This window comes from Lissotriton helveticus, chromosome 1_1 (assembly GCF_964261635.1).
Source record: "Lissotriton helveticus chromosome 1_1, aLisHel1.1, whole genome shotgun sequence".
In the NCBI taxonomy this organism is placed as follows: domain Eukaryota; kingdom Metazoa; phylum Chordata; class Amphibia; order Caudata; family Salamandridae; genus Lissotriton; species Lissotriton helveticus.
The window spans coordinates 512,243,456-512,261,020 of NC_136057.1; the positions used below are offsets into that span (position 1 = coordinate 512,243,456).

General features: G+C 46.3%; 1 protein-coding gene across 7 annotated transcripts in view; it reads left to right on the forward strand.

Moving 5' to 3' along the window:
* The window catches only part of DCPH1 (damage control phosphatase 1), a 195,116-nt gene extending 177,770 nt beyond the window's left edge, over positions 1–17,346 (forward strand). For all 7 annotated transcript variants that reach the window (XM_078673977.1, XM_078673976.1, XM_078673975.1 and 4 more), the window contains one exon: positions 14,820–17,346. In XM_078673977.1, coding sequence (XP_078530103.1) covers positions 14,820–15,590 — 771 coding nt within the window. In that variant the 3' untranslated portion in view covers positions 15,591–17,346. The remainder of the gene's footprint in view (positions 1–14,819) is intronic.
* The last annotated feature ends 219 nt before the right edge of the window (positions 17,347–17,565 follow it).

Consider the following 17,565-nt stretch of genomic DNA (forward strand, 5'->3'; position numbering starts at 1 on the left):
GCCTGACCCCAAAATGGCGGCGCCCTCGGAGCCTCAACATTATCGACATCACCTCAATCACTATTAATGGTGTAGTCACTCTCTCCACAACGCGATCTTATACCACCAAATGATCTCTCTGTGAGGCCCTACAATGGGGGAAAGAAACCCTGTGCCCATCCAAAGCGCATTTAAACACTGCAGGGGGTTTTCCGCACCTCAGAGCTGCCATACATTGCCAGAGGTGCTGATCTTCAAACGCCTCCTGTCTCCATACTACGAGGAGGGAGGCCCATACTTCGTGCTATCAGCCAACTCTCCAATGGCGTTCACCTGCCCTAACAGATCCTGTACAGGTGCTGGTCATTTTTGGTTGGCTCTTAGTAGAGCGCTTAGGTCTCGCCTTCATCCACATTTCCTCATCAAGTCAGGACACTGCGAGCCTCCACATGATAATCCCGGCTCCTCTCAACACACTTGAACTGCTCACGCAAGTGATAACTGCGACTGGGAATCCTACCAAGCTCTCCTGCCAAGCTCTTCTGCATTTCCTGTTGTTTCGGTCGCCTCTCTTCCATACCAAAATGTCTAATAGGGAAGATAGAAACGTTATTAAGAAGGTTAAGCCCTAACCAGCGATCTCAGAATTGCCTATTAAAAGCAAAGCAGACATGGCGGCCACGATGGACATGATCCTTAAGAAGTTAGCGGACCTCCACGAAATCTCCAAATCTACCAAGGCTAACACTGAATCAATGCAACTCGAATTGACAGCGATTAGGGCAGACATGAGCGCCCTGAACACGAGTCTAGTGGCGGCCGAACAACGCATTAGTGACGTGGAGGATCTTTCAAGACAATCAACGAAGAAAGTCCAACTCCTAGAAGTTGCAACTGACGCTCTTAGACGTCACAACGCTGAGTTAGAAGATCGGAACAGGCGGGGGAACATTAGAATTTTTGGTGTGCCGGAAAATTCTGAGAAAGATGCGGACTCTTGCGTTGCCTTCCTGGAGTCATGGATCCCCATGGTCACCAAACTAGTCTTCCTTCATGGCCTCGAATTAGAGAGGGCTCACAGGATCCCCACTTTCGTCAGCAAACACTCCAAAGGCCCCAGGCCACTGATTTGCAAGCCGCTCAGGTTTCAGCATGTTGAGATGATCCTTCAATACGCAAGGAAAAATCACTCCATAATATGGGAAGGCCAGAGAATCATCTTCACACAGGATTACTCGAAAGACACGGTGGAAGTGCGTAAGGGGTTTCTAGACCTGCGCGACAAGCTCAGATCCAAAAACATCACCTTCTCAGGCCCGCCAAATTCAAGATCTTGATGGACGGCCGTCCCCGATTCTTCACGGATCCCAAGGTCCTTGCACACCTACTCGAAGATCACTCTGCACAAGAAATGGATCAATCTACCGGCCTCTCCAACAAAAGGAAAACTACTACTCCAACCTCTCATGATGCAGCCTCTGCAGTCCACTAACGTCCTGCTCTGACAGTACTGGGATTTTGCTATCTATCTACAGGCCCGAGATGTGCTCGGCGGTATGGACTCCTAGACAGGAGCAGTTATACTCAAGAAGTGCGGCTTCCTGCCTAAGTGTTCCCGTATATGTGAGTGCATGGTCTAAGACTTTAAGAGTTGGGTTATCTGCCAATAACACTACACACAGTATACTCTGCTCTTGTGATGTACTCTTGTCCACAAGTTGCCTCCACCGCAATCAGTCTGTCTCTATGTACCCAGACTTGTAGTTCATTCACATCCTTGTTATGTTCTTGTCTTAGGGGTTCCTCAACCTTATGTTTGTTTGTTTGGTTACCGTATTGAGCCAATGTTCTCACACATCAGGCTCCCAACCTAGTCACTCTGTCCGACTTTATTAACGCCTTTGATGGCTTATTGTTTGGCTACTCCGGCTATTACAGCGGGGCTAAACTGTTCCACATTACTTCATCACTGGGAAGTTATTATGTTGTATTAAGGTTACTCCTGTTCTGCCTAGCAGGGTACTGTCGTCGTACTCCCTAGGTACGTATTGGGGGGGGGATGGGGGGGGGAGAGGAGGGGGGGTCATTGGGTGAAATCGGTTGGGAGGGAGATACAGAGAGTTAAGATGATCCAGAAACCAAGAGTCTCTAGCTTTTTTTTGTTCTGTTTTATGCTTGTTTGTTCTTTGCAGGTACAGCACCAACTTTTTCTCGACACACTCACCGTTGTCCACATGTTGCAACCTGGTCCCTTTAGTTAAAGTTGCATTTCCACACATTAATATATGCAAGCTACACCTTCTACATACAACAAGTCAAGGTCTACATTCAGCTCTCGACCCACGAGAGCAAACACGTTGCCACGCTAACCGTACACTTTTGCCACCAGAGCGCTCCTTAGCGAGTAGGACCCACTATGATGGCTAGCGCCAAATCAATAGCTGACGACCTTACCGTCATCTCCCTGAATGTCAAAGGGCTTAACCATCCGGTAAAAAGACGGAAAATCTTCGACTACCTTGCTAAAACAAACGGGGATGTCATCTTACTCCAGGAAACTAAGCTGTCAGAGGAGGACATGCGTTTCCTGAACGTACATTGGACATCGCACATACTGGGCTCCCCCGCGACACACAAAAAAGGAGGAGTTATCACTTTACTAGCGAAAAAAGCCAACTTGACTCTAGTCTCACACACACATGATACTACGGGAAGACTACTGGTGACACACCTCTTAAGGGAAGATGACCCTATCCATGTGGTGAATATCTACGGCCCCAATTCTGACGACCCCGAATTCTGGGACTCAGTCTCTCGCTTGTTAGAACACATCCCACAAGACGACCTACTAATAGTGGGGGGCGACTTCAACCTCCCTCTGGACCCAATTCTAGACAGACAATCCAAATGCATGTTTCACCCCTCCCGATCACACGAAGCCCTCTTACGCCTATGTGAGCGCTACTGCCTGAAAGATTCCTGGCGCTTCCAAAATCCAGATGGTAGGGACTATACCTTCTTCTCTGCCCCACATAAATCGTATTCACAAATTGATTTCATCCTACTTTCAAGCTCCTACACACACCTAATAGAGGAAACTGAAATAGCCCCTAAATTAGTATCCGACCATGCCTGTATTCGCACCAGACTCGCTGGCTCCCGCTCAATTCTTCCCCCTAAGAGATGGAGATTTAACGAAACCCTGTCCGATCCCTCTAACAAACTACTTATAGCTAACGCCATCGAGGAATATCTATTATTGAATGATGTTAATGACACTTCACCTAATACCTTGTGGGACGCACTGAAAGCTACGATCCGTGGGGTCATTATCAACATCAGAGCTAAAGCTAACAAAGCTCTAAATAAAGATCTAGAACTGCTAGAACACCAGATCAGGCTCCTAGAATCCCGCCATAAATCAAACCCCCTCGACTCCAACACTCTAGATCTTTTGACCCAAAAGAAATATGAGTACAACACCATCACTAGTAAGAGAGCGGGTGTATGGATCAATCGCTTCAACGCCCTGAAACTATGCGAGGGTAACAAAGCGGGTAAGCTTCTAGCTTCGTATCTTAAACATAAACAAAGACTAACCACTATATCCTCGATAAAAGATTCCGCAAACTACAACCATACAAAACAGCCAAAAATTCTTGAGACTTTCAAAACTTTTTACGAGGAGCTATACAAAAACGATATATCATTGGGCATGGCAGCCTGCTCTGAATATTTTGAGTCCCTACATCTTCCAAAATTATCGGTAGACGATCAATCTCAATTAGGGTCCCCCATCACGCGCGCTGAGATTACGGCGGCCATCAAAACGCTAAAGAGCATTAAGGCCCCCGGGCCGGATGGCTTCTCCGCGGCCTTTTATAAGGCCTTCAGTAACCAACTCAACCCCGCTCTCCACTCCCTTTTTAACTCTACAGCGACCAGTGGTAGCGTTTCCCCCTCGATGAGTGAAGCCACAATCATAGTCATCCCCAAAGAGGGTAAAGATCCTCTCCTCACCAAGAATTACCGCCCCATATCCTTGATAAACCTTGACTGCAAGATTTATGCCAAAATCTTAGCGAATAGATTGAATACTCTCCTTCCCAAACTGATTGGCCCGGCTCAGGTTGGTTTCCTAAAACATCGAATGTCGAATGACAACACTAGATTATTGTGTCACCTATTAGAAAAAGCTAAGACCTCTACCTCCCCATTGGTAGCGATAACCTTAGATGCAGAAAAGGCCTTCGATAAGGTCTCATGGTCTTTCCTCCAACAATGTATGCACAGCTTCAACCTTGGTCAATCCTTCATTAAAATGGTGATGGCCCTTTACTCCTCCCCGTCAGCCAGAATAGCAATCAATGGTACCCTCTCCAGCTCGTTCAGACTCTACCAGGGAACCAGGCAAGGCTGCCCACTCTCCCCTGCACTTTTCCTCCTAGCACTCTAAACGTCCATACCAATAAGGAGGTTCTAGGAGACTCCGGACTAACGTGGCAAACGGACGTTATTAAATACCTGGGACTGGAATTTACCGACTCTCTTCTGGGCACACTTAGACATAATGAATCCACCACCCTTGCCAAAATTAAACGCCTACTCGATGGTTGGTCTCCCCGGTTCATCACCTGGTGGGGGTCGCGTAGAGACCATAAAAATGATGGTGTCCCCGTTAGTCAACTATCTTAGCACGATGCTACCACCCGCCCTTTCCAAAGAATTCCACAACAAGCTGGACAAATTGATTTCCTCTTTCCTCTGGCAAGGCAAAAAAGCCAGGATTAGCCTAAAAAAACTACGTTTGGATAAAAACCTAGGAGGCGTTAATCTGGCGGACTTTAAACTGTATCAAACCGTCTTCCTAGCCAGACAAGGCTCATATTGGTTAACGCCACAGTCGGACTACACCCCGGTGTGGATGACTGTGGAAAAATCCCTCCTCCAAGGCCTTGATCCCGCCACCCTTCTCACCATTAAAATTACCCCAACCCTAGGCTCCTGCTCCATTTTTAAAAATACCAAAACGGCCCTACTCCAAGTGAGCAAACATCTACCAAATCAGTTCCGGAAGTCTAGATGGGAATCACTCTGGCAGAACAACACACTAACATATAAGGGGAAACCACTACACCTCGCCTCATGGATAGCCAAAGGGATACACTTTCCGCACCAACTCTATGAGGGCTCGTCACCGCTCCCTTTTAGTGCATTACAAACCAGATATCAGCTCCAACACATAGAATTCTATAACTTTCTAAACATCAAAGTGGCACTCACAAAGGCTGACCTAAGTGATCGCATCCCCTCCCTCCCTGACTTTCTCCGTACGCTCAACAGACTTGGCCATCAAGCTTCGAGAATCTACAAATTACTCCGCCCACAAGTCTCCACCTTGACTGACTCTCTGAGGGTGTTCTGGGATTCTTATTCGTCAACACCAACTTCTGACATAGAGTGGGCCAGAACTTGGGAATCCACCACACGTCACAAAATTAGCCCCACTTTGTCCCAAACTAAGTTCTGGCTTCTCCATAAAGCGTTCTGGACGCCTAAGAGGCTATTCCTGCACAACATTAGGGAAGATGACATCTGTTGGAATTGCAAGGTAGAAAGCGGGGATCTCGAACACCTAATTCTTACATGCCCATGTGTCGCCACCTACTGGGACAGAATCTTCGATTTCGTCACCAAAGTCTTACACGTTTCACTTCCGAGAGAATTCTCAACCCTAGTACTGGGGTTTGCCAAAACCAACACACTCAATGACAACGACAAAGCCCTTCTTGACCTTCTACTGACGGCGGCGGTTAAGATCATACTAAACAACTGGAAGGACACTGCTAAAGCCTCCTTCCCCCACTGGCTCAATTGGGTCTCCAATCTCAGAGGAGCCGATAACTTAGCCCTTGCCTCCACCCCCTGGCGCACCCCACATAGGAAACTCTGGACTTCCCTGGATGAATACTTTGATCTACACAAACCACCATGACCTCCTTTTACACTTGCGTTCTTATGGTACGGCTGCTTACGCTCATGTATATCCTGTAGTCCTGCTTGTTGACTTACCTGCACACCAATGTAATGTTGCAACGATCAAAACAATGTCAAGCGCATACAACCCGCATCAGTTAATCTATTTAGTTTTGTAATCAATCAAAGCAAATGTAAGATCCAACTCCAATGTTCATAACCTATTGGGTGTTTATTCATCCAGTATGAGTATTTGTTTCACAACAAAACCAGCCGACACGTGTTTCGTCAATATCGGGGTAAACCCGAGACTCTTCAGGGCTGAGGAGTAATAGGATGAGGGCTGTGTAGTCGGACCGGTGATAATTCCAACCTGGTCCTAAAAGTCCGTGCTCGCTCGGGTATCTAAGGTATTCTAAGATACCCGAGCGAGCACGGACTTCCTACCACCTTGGCAGTACGAACATAAGCTTATAAGCAAGGGCTAGCGGATTTGCTTCCCGGCTTTTCCCGACCGCGCACCCGGCGGCGGATTCTCCTACCTACCCTCACAACTTAGACGCAATAGAAGCAACAACTTCGAGCGTCTTTTCTTTTGTACACCCGATTAGGACCGGGTTGGAATTATCACCGGTCCGACTACACAGCCCTCATCCTATTACTCCTCAGCCCTGAAGAGTCACGGGTTTACCCCGATATTGACGAAACACGTGTCGGCTGGTTTTGTTGTGAAACAAATACTCCTACTGGATGAATAAACACCCAATAGGTTATGAACATTGGAGTTGGATCTTACATTTGCTTTGATTGATTACAAAACTAAATAGATTAACTGATGCGGGTTGTGTGCGCTTGACATTGTTTTGATGTACACAGAAGGTTGAGAATTTCTCTCCTTCCTTTCTCTGAGACAAGAGTTATCTCAGATCAAGTAGCACCAACCACTGAAACTCCACGAACTACCCCCTGACCACTACCTGTAGAGCGCCATTGTATTTCTGAACACTCTTATAACCCTTCGCTGAACTTTTGTAATGTTGCAACGATATTGTATTCCATTTCTTTATATGATTTCTTGCATGTTCACTTACGTTTTTTGTAATTTTTGTACCCCTTAATGGTTTTTCTGAGTTCGCCTCCTTATGTATTCTTATTTCTTACATGTAATATTTACTTTGTACTTAGATTGTTTTACATGCTGATCATCTCTTAAACTCCCAATAAAAATTTCTGAACTAAAAAAAAAAAAAGATATATGTACAGTGAAATCCTGTTTCCATCTGTTATTCAAACATGTCACGCAGCAGTTCCCCAAGTGTTTTTAAAATTTGAACCTGGAACACATTGTGTGAAGGTGAATAATGGTATGTAGGCTAAGATGTTTTCTTCTTTTAGCAACTGTGACAGGTGCATGACAGAATGTAGTCTGTGAGGAAAGTATGTGCACCATATGTTATAATAATGTCGAGACTATCAAACATGTTATATTTGTCTGACCTGTTTTAAAATTTTGCCAAGTGATTTTTAAAACCACTTTTTAAAAAACATGGTATTACAACAGCTTACGCTGCAATGGAAAGGATGCATTCCCCAGTGAAAGTGTTGTAAAATGTTTTACATTTTTTAGCTTGTTTTTAAAGATGTATTGTGTTATAATGTTGTATATTGTAGATTCATTGTGATATCTAAATATCTAATAAAGCCTTGAAGAGCGCAGTATGGTTGTACTCAGTTGGTAGCCCAGTTACTGGATTATCAATATAATCTCCGTTTATTTACAGTAACATTTTGTTATATCAAGTGAATGCTTAAAAGTACATTTGCCAATGTATTTTTTATTGGCTTCCTCTAAAACTAAAGTAAGGAGAGCAATGGTATGACACAAAAAATGGCATGACACAAAATCATTGTATATCTCAAACTCTTCCAAAATCATAAGTCTAGTTCTAATCAGAGCTCTCCTGTGAATAAAAAGCTGCCGTTAACAGAGGACATTCATAAACTAGGTTGTGAATATTCAAATATTTGACAGACTGGAACACTGATATGTGGAGCGGTTGGGGTATTCAGAAATATGACATTATCAGAGCCTTGCTGACATAAAATGAGCCATGCTATTAAACAGAAAGGACTGTTCGAGGCATGTGGGCTGCTGAATTCATATCTATAGCATAGATCGCCGCCTAGTGTTGGGTCCGGATGATTGCACATTGTTGTCCTGGAAGAGTCTTCGAAGTATCACGAGATAGGTGGCTCCTCCCCTGGACTACAGTGCGCATGGGCATCGACTCCATCCTTAGATTGTTTTTTTCTGCCATTGGGTTCGGATGTGATTTCGTTAACTCCGGTTCGGAATCGATCAAAACTAACTTTTTGCAGGCCAAAAGGTCTTTTTCGAACCGTCGGTATTTTTTGCGTTCGGTGCCCGACTTACTCCAACTCTTCGAGTCAGAGATCCGGGGAGTCGCGTGACTCTTCGGGGATCGAGGCCCAGTCGACGCAGCAAGACTTCGACGGCATGGAGCGGAGTCCGTTCAAGCACTGTCCCGTGTGTGGCTCCAAGTACCCACACATCGACGTCCACCCAGTCTGCAATAAATGCCTGTCGCCGGACCACGACGAGGCCAACTGTATGGCCTGTTCCAAGTTTCGATCTAAGAAGACCATCAGGCTTCGGCGCGCTTCGAGGCCCAGTGATTGGCTCCAGCACCAATGGACATCTTCGTCAAGGAAGAGGCCGACGAGCAGCAGGTTCACCTTCAAGTTTCACCTCCATCGGTGGTCGTAGAGTCCGACTACAAGGCGGACGCTGAAGGCCAAGACGTAGAGGAAGTCGTCGACGAGGTGGGGACGACGACGAGGCCTACGGGGCCATGGAAGATAGCTCAGAGGAAGAGCTATACCCCGTTCGTACTTTTACTATGGCTCGGGTCGAGGGATCGCCACATGGCCTTACACAAGACCTTCCACCACATCCACGGCCTCGCCTTCTGGCCCGGCTACGGACACTTCGGCGGAGCCGCCATTGTCTACATCGAAACCGAAACTGAAACCACCGGTGTCGACGAAGACTAAAATGGCCGACACGCCATCGAAACCGAAGACGTCTGCTCCCCCATCGACGCCGTCGTCTTCGGAGGCCTCAAAGCCGAAGAAAGTTGTCGGACCGTCCACGGCGCCGACAGTGGTCAAGGAGCCCAACCCACGAAAGGCCGTCCAATCGGTGTCGAGCAAGGCAGTCGACCCGAAACCCACGAAGGAAATCGTGACCGCTCCAGACAAAGCCGCCAAGCCGAAAGCCATAAGGCCTGTCGACACTACGTCTGCCAAGGGCGCGGAGTCGAAGTCTGTGACCCCGACGCCAAAGGTCAAGGCTGCCGATCCGAAGCCATCGGCGTCCGCATCAGCGGCAGTGGTCAAAGATCTCGGCGCACCAGTGAAAGATGCTCCTGCGCCTCGATCGGAGAAACAGAAGGCGTCCACGCGCGGATCTTCTCCTGGTCGCGGACCGAGGACACAGGTCGGGTTGACGAAACCATCCGCTTCCTTTACGAAACAGGTCTCGGACTCCCTCAAACGAATTAAAGACAAGGCTTCTGCGTCGGAACCGAAGACACATTCCGCTCCGAAGCAAGCTGTCCAAACGCCTCAGGCTTCCACGCCGCTCCTCTTCACGCTACCGCCTAAGGTGGCACCGAAGGCCTTTGCTCCACGGTCGGTGACCACGGACTCGGTGGTGTCGAAACCAACTCCCCCGGCTGGGGGCCTGCAGCATCGGCCACACTCTTCATCGGAGCACTCAGAGCAGTTTATCGATGCCGACACCGGAAGGCTGTCCCTTTACAAACGGAAGATTACGGCATCACAGCCTTTGGAGTCCTTTAGGATTCCACTAAAGCGCAAAAAGCCTGCAGAGGACACACCTGTCTTGACTGAGCCAGTTGTTCCACAGACTCTACGCAGTGCGACACCCTCGCCCACCTATTCTCATGGAGAGGATGAGGCAGAGCAGGATGAGGAGTACAATTTTCCCACCACCACGGAGCCTGATGAGCTACAGGACTCGTGGGTGGAGACAGGTGATCAAGGAGATCAGCAAGCGGCCCTTGACCCCCAGGTGTTCAACGTCAAAACGTCTCCCACTGAAGATTCGACAGCGTTTCATGCTTTGATTGAGAGGGCAGCCAAAAACCATAATGTTGATATGCATGCTGACCCTGTGGAGGCTGACTTCCTTTTTGACACTTTCTCCACTGCTGAAAAAACTGTAAAAACTCTTCCCATGCTAAAAGGGGTCCTCAGGCATGCTGCGGACATTTTTAAGGAGCCCACAAGGTCACAGGTTGTTAACCCTCGGATTGAGAAGAAATACAGGCCAGCACCTGGCGATCCAACATACATAAGGGACAGTTGCCGTTGGACTCTTTGGTGGTCTCTAATGCCCGCAAACGGGCGAACTCCCAAACCACGGGTGAAGCTCCTCCCCCAGACAAAGAGTCAAAAGTGCTAGAGGCATCAGGGAAGAGAGTAGCAGCTCAGGCAGCCAACATCTGGCGTATTTCAAACACACAGGCACTATTGGCCAGATACGACAGGGCACACTATGACACCCTAGAGACCCTGTTGCAACACCTGCCAGATCAGTTCAAGGAGGGAGCTGAGATGCTGGTCCAAGAGGGAAAGCTCATTTCCAACGCTGCTATAAAGTGTGCACTAGACGTGGCTGATACAGCAGCAAGGGCTATCAACACTAGCGTGATGTTGAGGCGTCAGACTTGGCTCCGAATTTCCGGGTTCAAGCCTGAGATACAGACTACCATCCTCAACCAGCCGGTGAACCCAGACAGGTTATTTGGTCCGGAGGTAGACACCACCCTGGAAAAGATTAAAGATACTGAGACTGCCAAGTCCATGGGGGCTCTCCAGTCCCAGCAGTTTCGAGGCAACACTTTTCGTCGCTCAGGCAATCGAGGTGTTACCAGAGGCCAAATGTCACAGCAGACGCAGTTCAACAAAGGTGGAGCACAATCATCCTACCCCAAGCAGAGTAGAGGAGGATACCGAGGAAACAGCTCCAAGGGCAGAGGCAGAGGCAACAACAGTTCCCGTTCCTCTGCCACCAACAAACAGTGACTCCCTGTCACTGCCCCCCGACCATCCAACACCTGTCGGGGGGAGACTCCAACGGTTCCTGTCAGTGTGGAAGTCCATCACCACAGACAGGTGGGTCAGGAAACTTATCCAGTTCGGATATTGTTTAGAACTAACAGCCACTCCACCCAACATGCCCCCAAAACACCGTCCTATGTCACAAGAGCATTTGCACTTATTGCAACAGGAGGTTCTGGCCATGCTGCAAAAAGGCGCGATAGAGCCCGTGCCAGTGGAGGAAGAAGGCACAGGAGTGTATTCCCTGTACTTCTTAATCCCGAAAAAGGACGGGTCGCTCAGACCGATTCTGGACCTACGGCCCCTGAACCAGTACATCCTTTCAGAACACTTCCACATGTTAACACTGCAACAGGTTCTTCCATTGCTCAACCAGGGAGATTTCCTCGCAACCTTAGACCTCAAGGATGCTTACTTTCACATCCCACTCCACCCCTCCCACAGAAAATACCTCCGGTTCACCATTCAAAACAAGCATTACCAATTCAAGGTCCTTCCTTTCGGGGTGACCACAGCCCCCAGAGTGTTCACGAAATGTCTGGCGACAGTGGCGGCGCACCTCAGGAGACAGAACGTCCATGTCTACCCTTACCTGGACGACTGGCTTGTTCAGGCGAAGTCAGCCCAGCAATGCGCGGCCGACATGTCCCACACCATTCACCTTCTTCACAGTCTGGGGTTTTCACTAAACTATCCAAAGTCGCACCTCCAGCCAGCCCACGTGCGGCAGTATTTGGGCGCGACGATAGACACTTTGGCGGCTACAGCTCAGCCAAACCCAGTAAGGATAGGCAACATCCAGTCGCTAATCCTAAAGTTCAGACCACAGCACTCACTTCCTGCGAGAGTGTTCATGCAGTTGATTGGCATGATGGCCTCCTGCATCTTCATAGTCCCGCACGCGAGACTGCAAATGCGTCCGCTTCAGGAGTGCTTGGCACGTCAGTGGAATCAGGCTCATGGGCAATTAAAAGACCTAGTGTTGGTGACCGGTCGGGCATACAGCTCTCTGCATTGGTGGAATCCACACAACCTTTGCAAGGGCCGACCGTTTCAAGAGCCTGTGCCACAGATTATCCTGACGACGGACGCATCTCTCCAAGGGTGGGGAGCTCATGTGCTCCACTACACAGTGCAGGGACTGTGGACAACGCAGCAACAGAAGATGCACATCAACTGCCTAGAACTGATGGCAATCTTCATGGCACTCAAGTCGTTCAAAGTACATCTGTGCGACAAGGTTGTGTTGATCCGGACGGACAACATGACGGCCATGTACTACATCCAAAAGCAGGGAGGTACACAATCTCCACAGCTGTCTCATCTGGCTCAGAGCATGTGGAAGTGGGCCATTCAGAGGAACATCTTCCTCGTGGCGGAACACCTCCCGGGCAAGGACAATCAAATGGCGGATCTGCTCAGCAGGTACAGCCATCAAATGCACGAGTGGGAGTTACACCCATCAGTACTCCGCCCGTACTTCCAACAGTGGGGTCATCCAGAGATAGACCTGTTTGCCACAAAGGAAAACGCAAAATGCCAAAGCTTTGCCACCAGGTTCCCTCACCCACAGTCGCAGGGCAATGCGATATGGATGAACTGGTCAGGCAGATTTGCGTACGCTTTTCCACCAGCACCTCTCATCCCGCTGGTGGCAAGGAAACTCAAGCAACACTCGATGACGCTCATCCTGGTTGCTCCAACGTGGGCACGCCAACCATGGTACACCACGTTTCTAGAACTCTCCGTGGTGCCGCATCAAAGGCTGCGCCTCACACCCAGGCTTTTGACGCAGAACCATGGCAACATTCAGCATCCAGATCCGCAACAGCTCAATCTGGCGATCTGGCTCCTGAGGTCTTAGAGTTTGGCTACCTTAATCTGCCTCCTGAATGCATGGACATCATCCGGGAGGCGAGAAAGCCCACTACCCGAGCTTGCTATGCAGCAAAATGGAAGCGGTTTGTCATTTACTGTAATGAACACAATATCAACCCGCTAGATGCATCCATTCCTAATACCATCTGCTATTTGTTACATCTTTACAAATGCAATCTAGCATATGCTTCCATTCGGATACACTTATCCGCCATAGCGGCTTATCTTCAAAACAGGCAGCATCTCTCTGTTTTCAAAGTGCCTGCATTAAAGCCTTCCTGGAAGGGCTGAAGCGCATCATCCCTCCCAGGACCCCGCCAGCTCCTGTGTGGAACCTCAACGTGGTCCTCACCAGGCTGATGGGCCCACCTTTTGAGCCTCTCCATTCCTGTGAGGTTCAATTCTTAACATGGAAAGTAGCCTTTCTCGTTGCCATTACTTCTCTACGGCGTGTTAGTGAGCTGCAGGCACTCACTGTACAAGAGCCGTTTATTCAAATTCCTTCCAACAGGGTGGTGCTACGCATTAACCCTAAGTTTCTTCCGAAGGTGGTGTCGCAGTTTCATGTTAATCAAACCATAGAACTGCCCGCATTCTTTACAAACCCTGAAACAGTAGCCGAAAGAATGCTCCACACACTTGATGTCAAAAGGGCGTTAATGTACTACATTGACAGGACGAAAGATTTCAGAAAGACACAACAGCTCTTTGTTGCCTTCTCAGCCCCGCAGAAAGGCAACCCCATTTCCAAAGCAGGAATAGCCAGGTGGATCGTGAAGTGCATTCAGATTTGCTATCACAAAGCTAAGCGCACTTTAACAGTCCCCCCCAGAGCCCACTCCACACGCAAGTTGGGGGCCTCCATGGCGTTCCTAGGCAATATTCCTTTGGAAGACATTTGTAGAGCAGCCACATGGTCTACACCACATACGTTCACTAAACATTACTGTGTAGATGTGCATTCCAAACAGCAGGCAGCTGTAGGACAGGCTGTTCTCAGAACACTTTTTCAAACTTCTGCAACTGGCACGGGCAGCCGCCGTTAGTGGAGAGACTGCTATGTATTCTATGCTATAGATATGAACTCAGCAGCCCACATGCCTCGAACTGAATATGCTACTTACCAGTATGCATCTGTTCTTGGCATGTAGGGCTGCTGACATTCATATCGCCCACCCTCCTCCCCGGCGCCCGTAGCGGTTGCAGACTTCTTCTTACACTTACTCTTATGCATGGTCATCGTTTACACTATTGCACTCCATCTTTGCCGCAATGGCTAAAAACAATCTAAGGATGGAGTCGATGCCCATGCGCACTGTAGTCCAGGGGAGGAGCCACCTATCTCGTGATACTTCGAAGACTCTTCCAGGACAACAATGTGCAATCATCCGGACCCAACACTAGGCGGCGATCTATGCTATAGATATGAATGTCAGCAGCCCTACATGCCAAGAACAGATGCATACTGGTAAGTAGCATATTCATTATTGGAGCTCTGATATGAGCAAGTTGGTATAAGTTATTACTTCACTGCATGGCATCAAATGGGCGAAGTGGATTTTTTACGGTAGATTTATAAATTATTCTGTCCCATGGGCAAGTAGATATTTTGTAAAATTCCACGCCCCTGAGTAGAGGTTACTCTCATGTTGTACAGTGACTGCAATAGTTAATTGATGTTGTAATTTAAATGCATGGGAAGTAGTCTGGTATTTACAGCACCTTCCTTCTTAGAGTAATTGCCAAGTAATATGATTAGTATATCACTCCATCCCAGCATTGCTAGTGACAATCACATTTTTGTTTTCTTTCAACAGGTGTCTTTGTGGGGGAATAAGTGTGACCTTTCCATTTCAGCAGGTCAGGAGAATTCTCAAAAACTCTGTCTTCTGGGTGCCCTGGAGGGCTTTTTACCACTCATTTTGGTCAATGACATGGAATATATCTGGTCTGTAACTTCAAGCTTCAAAAATGCCAGAAAGAATGAGGACTCTTCGACTAGAGTAGACATTGTCCTTGATAATGCTGGATTTGAACTAGTTACTGATCTAACATTGGCTGATTTCTTGTTGTCCTCAAAGCTGGCTACTGAAGTCCACTTCCATGTGAAGAGTATACCATGGTTTGTTTCAGATACTACAATGCAAGATTTTAACTGGACAGTTAAACAACTACAAGCAGCAAATCACATCTGGATGTCTAAGTGTGGCATAAAGTGGGAGAGCAATATGAAGACAAATGCTTGGGTTGTTCATGAACACCTGTTTTGGTCTCTTCCTCATGAGTTTTGTGACATGGCTCAGGTTGCTCCTGACTTGTATACTGAGCTCCAAAAATCAAATTTAATCTTCTTTAAAGGTGATCTGAATTATCGAAAACTCACAGGGGATAGAAAATGGGACTTTACTGTTCCATTTTCCCAAGTATTAAATGTATTTCAACCCGCGAATCTGTGCAGTGTAAGAACACTTAAATCAGATGTCCAGGTTGGACTGAAACCTGGGCAGGGAGATCAACTTTCAGCTTCTGAGCCTGATTGGTTAATCAGTGGGAAATTTGGAGTCATCCAATTCAATGCTTCTGTGTGAAATGAACAGAAAATTATTAGAATTACAAAGATGACATTAAATCTTTAATTGCTCCATAGAAATCAACAGAATTTTCGCTATGACTCCCAGCAGAAACTCTCCAGGTCATTGTTGGCACTTTTGGTCCAATTTGTGCTAATTATAAATGCACCTAGTGGAATCGGCGATTAGACTAAATTCTACCTTGGAGTGTAGGAGTTGTTAGCAGCTATGGTCATATAGGGCTATTACTGAAGTAGCGCCTAAGTGACACAGATAAATGTACTTTCTCCTCAATTCAGAAAAGGTAACAGAATGGCGATTCCAATTGTTTAGGCGATTTTTGTTGAATTCTCAGGAACTACTGCTTTAAAAGATTTGTATTCATATACATTGCTTGTTACAGAATATAGTTTGTGCCAAACTTCCATGTCTTGTTTTTTCCTAGTCTGTTTGCACAAGAACTTTTTGTGCTGCGGTATTTTACTGCACAGGTGCCAGGAAAAATGCACTTTCCAAAGATCCCAGTCTCTTAAGTACCCAAAATGAAACCGTTTTATTTTCATTATTGCTTTATTCAACCCTTGGTACAATCTGCCAGTGCTTTTTACGCAGCTATTTATTGGTTGCCAATCTATTATTTGTTCATCAGAACTTGATATAGTTGTTTTTCGGAATCCTTTGCCAAATTTGATTACATGTGATACTTCTAAAAGTGTTCCAACAATATCATACTGTGCTGTGCTTAATTTTCATTGTATAAAGGATATAATTTTAATCTTAAAAACATCAGTATCTCGTGGCAGGAGATATGTACTATTATCGCATTTGGTGCAGTATCTGTTTTGGTGCAGTATCTTCCGGAGCGACAGTTTGCGCTCTATAAATAACTGTTTATATTACATTACATTGTTTCAGGTTCGTTGTTATAACTTCATGACTATGAAGTTTAAACCCCAATACTTAATTTAAAGAAATCCATATTATAGAGTCATCGTTGTTTAAGTGTATTATTTCCATGTCCTTTTCTTTACCCTAGAAAGTTTTTCATGGGTCCGATCAAAAGCAAAGTATGCAAAAAAATCCTAAATTTAGTAATAGCTGCTATAAACTCCATATGATCCTTATTTTATATAGGCGACTTACAGAACACAGCAACATGTTTTAAAGCACTGGATAAAGAAAATAATATTAGTATTTAAAACATATTGAGGTTGCAGTAACACAAGAAGTAAAATTAGTTCTTCGTGTATGAATGATTAAGAGAAAAGGGGTTAGTCCAATTCAACTGTTTAGCCTTTCAGTGTGTTGTCAATAATCTGTATCCTTTGCATGGCACGGTGTTCTCAAATGCAAGCAATCACTGCAGCATGGATCTTAAATTGGTTTTATGATATGAATGTGTATTTCCTGTATTTCTATTGTAACAACGATACGATATAACATGTGTCAAATATTGAAACACATTAGAATGAGCCAATTAACATGCTAGATAAATAGTTAAGGTGTGGGATACACAGACATTAGGGCAGGTTTTAACTGTCCCATTTATTGCCGAAGAAAACCCATCTCCAAAGTTACAATTTTACAACTTTTGTAACATAAAACCTTTGAAATAAAATATTTCATGTGGTTATTCTAACACTTTTTAGTACACATTTTAATTCCTTTATTTTGATGTTCTGGCCGTTGTTACATGCACTGCTGTACATTTTTTGTTCGAGCCAGTAAGTATGCAATAAACAGGTGCTATTTCCTGAATAATATGCCAACCTTATTTGATAGTATTCTGCTTTTTTCCTTATAATGTGGTCAACAGTTGTATTGTGGTTGGAAATCAGGCCGGAAGATACTTAAATTCCTGGACTCTTTCTAAAAAAGACTAGCGTTAATTCTGCAATTATTTACCTCCATCTACTGGAACCAATAATGCTGACTTTTAGAGGAAGTTTTCTGCATACGATCTGTTCCCTCTGCGCTGATCTGACTGCTTTCA